The sequence below is a fragment of the Pleurodeles waltl genome, chromosome 9 (assembly GCF_031143425.1).
Source record: "Pleurodeles waltl isolate 20211129_DDA chromosome 9, aPleWal1.hap1.20221129, whole genome shotgun sequence".
In the NCBI taxonomy this organism is placed as follows: Eukaryota; Metazoa; Chordata; class Amphibia; order Caudata; family Salamandridae; genus Pleurodeles; species Pleurodeles waltl.
In genome coordinates, this window is record NC_090448.1 from 506,251,716 (window position 1) to 506,256,070 (window position 4,355).

At 44.4% G+C, this 4,355-nt stretch overlaps 1 protein-coding gene across 2 annotated transcripts in view; it reads right to left on the bottom strand.

The window, feature by feature from the left end:
• RHOJ (ras homolog family member J) overlaps positions 1-1,508 on the bottom strand; it is a 633,456-nt gene extending 631,948 nt beyond the window's left edge. Inside the window, exon 1 of one of the 2 annotated variants that reach the window (XM_069207373.1) lies at positions 985-1,275. In XM_069207373.1, coding sequence (XP_069063474.1) covers positions 985-1,144 — 160 coding nt within the window. In that variant the 5' untranslated portion in view covers positions 1,145-1,275. Of the gene's footprint in view, positions 1-984 lie in introns of both variants that reach the window. The other variant, XM_069207372.1, reaches the window with a different exon arrangement.
• Between the last annotated feature and the right edge of the window lie 2,847 nt (positions 1,509-4,355).

The following is a 4,355-nucleotide window of genomic DNA, read 5'->3' on the forward strand; positions in this document are numbered from 1 at the left end:
ATTTGCAGCTTCTTAATACCATACTGTTATTTGCTGTTGTTTTGCACAATACTATATATTCTTGAACGTGCACACACAGAAAGAAACAAGCAGACACGCACACACAAAGCATTCCACACAGTCCTCCTTAAAGTCTTCCGATTCTCTCCCTCTTTCATTCGCTTTTCTTTCACACAAAAACACGCACATACAAGCAGGCAAACACACATACATAAGCAGACCCTCGTTCAAAAGACTCAGGTGGGATTAATGCCATTGTAAACTTCTTTCCTCCCATGGCTTTCTTAGTTGTCACTTTCAGCTGGGCTGCCTCTATTCCTGTGTTTGCACAAATGCATACGATAGTGTAAATGTGATTGACAGCATAGGGCCTGAATGGACCCTGTTCTGTCAAACACAGCGTGATGGTGAATACCCGGACATTAGGCACTTAATGCCTGCTGAATAGCTCAGCGGGGGTCAGTTTAGGGCTACAGAAGCACCTTAGCTGTCAGAGGTAGGTTCAACTCTGACAGCCTAGTGCTCACCAGCACTAGCAGCTAATGAGCCTACCGTTCATGAGTACCGGTACTCTCCTTGGCAGCAGAGAAGTGCCGGTACTCAGAGTGGAAAAAATAAGAAGTGCCGGTACTCAGTACCTGTGAGTACCGGCCCATTTAAAGCACTGCATAAAAGTATAAATAACAAGATTTTACATCAAGCAACGATTAAACACACACTAGCAGAAGCCAACAAAACGAAACAAATCCAATTAAACGAATGCATTGTTTGCAAGTATCCCATTTTGCCCTAATTGAATTACTCTTCATAATACGTACCACGTGAGCGCTACCACCCGAAAACGATACACATACATTTATAGTATCCCTCCTTGATAGTTTGTGTAACTTTTTTTTGGCAGTTTACTAACCCCAAACTGGTATTTCCGGGGTATGTTTACATTCAAACACAAGTTGCCTTATTAGTTTGAAGTTACAACCTTACCTGCGTAGTGGTCGAACACCGTAGGGACGTACTCCTCAGGGAACGCGTCATTCGCGTAACTCATCAGCAAACATGTTTTGCCAACTGCACCATCCCCAACCACCACACACTTGAGCATCTTCACAGTCCTGTTGCCGGCATCCTCCTCTCTCGTGCCCATTTCAGCGACCGGCAATCTCCACAGGCAGGAAAAAAGCAGAGAGCTCCTTTTGCTGTTTTTTTTCTTTTTTGAAAGCTCAGTAAATCACACAAATTCCCCCATGCTGTTGCAATATCCTCTAACAATCACCACATTTTACAAAACGGGGTAATATGTAGTTATGTCCACGTATGTTAAACGCAGATTGTCCTTTTCCTTACTGGTTTGAGTCAGGAAGCTTACCTCATTCTGACAGAGATATCGTGGTATGTGTTGCAACACAGAACTACAGTAAAAGCCGTGTGAGCCTTTGACTTTCCTACTTTCCTCCAACCCAGCTAAAGAAACCAAAGAATCTTACTGCTAACTCCACCCCATTAGCCTCAGAAATTCGGGGTCTCGCGTGGCATGAAGCATTAGTCTGCAGTAGGGATTTTCCTCTTTCTCCAGCGTGTTGTGCGTGTCAGGAAATCATGAGTTTCCTGCTGAATTCCATATTAGGATCAGTGGGTCGGTAAGAGGGCTAGAAACAATAGGAGCTCTGTGTGTGTTTGTATTTTACAGGAACCATGCCAGGACGCGGAGTAAGAAAAACACCAGGCTGAACCGTTAGACTTCCTGCTCCCTTCCCCTGCTCTCGGTAATCCTAGCTGGAGCGGCTGAAAAGGCCCAGGTGATGATGTCATCACTGCACATCACTCTAAACTTATCTGGCTCACAAGGACACATTAGGGCGGGCTCTGAGGAAACAGTTCCCCACAGCCCTTTTCACACATTTTGAGTGAACAAAACCTTGGAGTAGATAACTGTGTCACCGAGCTGTCTGGTGAAAAAAAATTGCTGTAGTCCAGCTTCCGTAAAAATACATCCTCTGGTTTCAAAACTACCGAAGGCAAACCCGCTTGCTAATCCAACGTGATGGTAAAAGAAACGTAGAACAGCTGTTAAAGTACACTTAAGTTATAAAAAAAAACGCTGCTACTTTTGTGCAGCTGTCATGACTGTATTAGGAAATCATTTCTAGTAATGACAACACACATCTTTCAACTGGCAGCAACATGTGTCGCCATTGTTTACGCCATCATATTAAGTTAAATCGGCACTAGTAGAAGTTATTGCATTCGGTCTTCTCATTTCTAGAATGTTTGAATGTAAGCAAGATACACAAACAAAAAGCTAGGGCTCGATTCACAAAGAATTCGCTGTACTTTACTCCCGGCTGCTGAAGTTCAGCAGTGAGCCAAGTCTACCACAAGAATAAGGCACACCTACTTACAGCAAAAGCTATGGAATACGCCCTTAGAATAGGAACTTATAATTGATGTGGGCTTCTATATTATGTGTTCCCCCGGAATCTGGATTCACAAAAAAATGATTGCAGAACCTACGGCAGGTTTACACATACCTACACGTCTATGCTCGGAATAAACAGATGTATACAGTCTATAGCGGCGGAGTGGCAAGGGAATCATGGTCCTTAAAGTAAAATTGAAAAATGGCCCCGAGTGAAGATTGTGTAGTAAAAAACTTCAGTAATTAATGTGCAATGGAAGACCTTCCAACTCACATGGTGTAATTATGTGTCATGCAACAGAGGATCCCTTCTCACGGTTTCCCAGTGAAGAGCAAGCATTACACAGTAGCACACAAGGTGTGTAGAGTGGGCTAGTAGCTTGTGTCTGGAGGCCCTCCACAGCCATTTCCATTACTGATTTTGCACCCCGAGGATATCGGCTCCAGCATCACAAGGTTTTGGGTTTTTAGGGGCAAGCATGTGCGTGCATGCCCTAGCGTATGCATCTCACTCACAAGACTCTGTTGTGTACAGTAAAGGGCTTGGAGTCCGCCTGTCACTTACCATTTGTTGGCTTGCGTGGCACTGTGCTTTACAGCTTGTAATTCGTCACTGTAGGGCTGGCATGATTTCCATTCCTCTGTCTGAAGCAGAGACCAAGCACTAATTGATACAACTTAATCAGTGCTCCTCAGCAGCTCCTGATGTAATTGAGGTACTACTTCGTTCCTTTTAACTTCTAGTGCCCTGCAAACAGAAGGCATGTGACTGTCAAAAATGTGCCCAGCAGGATAAACAAAATTGCAAAGTTTTTTTTGAATAACTTTCTTTACTTTTACCAAGTCGTCTTTTTGCACTTTGCACTCCTGTTTTCTTTTGTTTTTGCTTGTAGGTGCTGTTCTCAAAAGAAGATGATTGTCTTGTTCTAAATATTGAAAAGCACCATTGTTTCTTTATTATGTGTAATTCTGAAATTATGCTTTTACACATAATCATGCAGTACATCCCAATCCACTCCACTCCAGTTCGCCTACTACAATCCATCCTACCTCACCCCACACAAACCCACCACCCAATCCAATGTACTCCAGCCCACCGCACTTCAATGATCAAACCCATCCAAATCTAATCTGCCCCTCTACAGTTCATCCCGCTCCAATCCAATCTAGTCTTCACCACTGCAAAACAATATACCCCACACCAATCCAAAACAGTCTGCCCCACACAAAACATCCCCACTCCAATCCAAAACAATATACCCCACTCCAATCCAAAACAATAAGCCCCACTCCCATCTACCCCACTATAATTTGCCCCACTCCAATCGAAAACAAACTACTCGACTCCAATCTGCCCAATCCAAAACAATATGCCCCACTGCAATCTAAAACAATCTGGTCCACTCCAGTTCAAAACAATCTGCCTCACTCCAATCTGCCCCACTTTAATCCAAAACAATCTGCCCCACTCCAATCTGTCCCACTTCAGTCCAAAATTACCTGTCCCACTCCAAACCGCCCCACTCTAATCTGCCCCACTCCAAAGCATTTAAATCTGCCCGACTCAAATCTGCTCCACTCCGATCTACCCCACTTTAATCCAAAACAATCTGCCCCACTCCAACCTGCCCCACTCCACCCTGCCCCACACCAATTCCAAACAACCTACTCCATTCCAAAACAATCTGTCCCATGCCAATTCACCCCACTCCAATGCAAACCACCCCACTCCATCCCAATTCACCCCACTCCAGTCTTCCTCTCTACAATCCACCCCACACCAACCCACCCAAATCCAATGCACTCCAGCACACCCCACTACAATGATCCCAACCCACCCAAATCTAATCTATCTGCCCCACCCCAGTTCACCATATTCCAATTCAAAACAATTTACACCACTCCAAAACAATATGCCCCACACCAATCCAAAACAGTC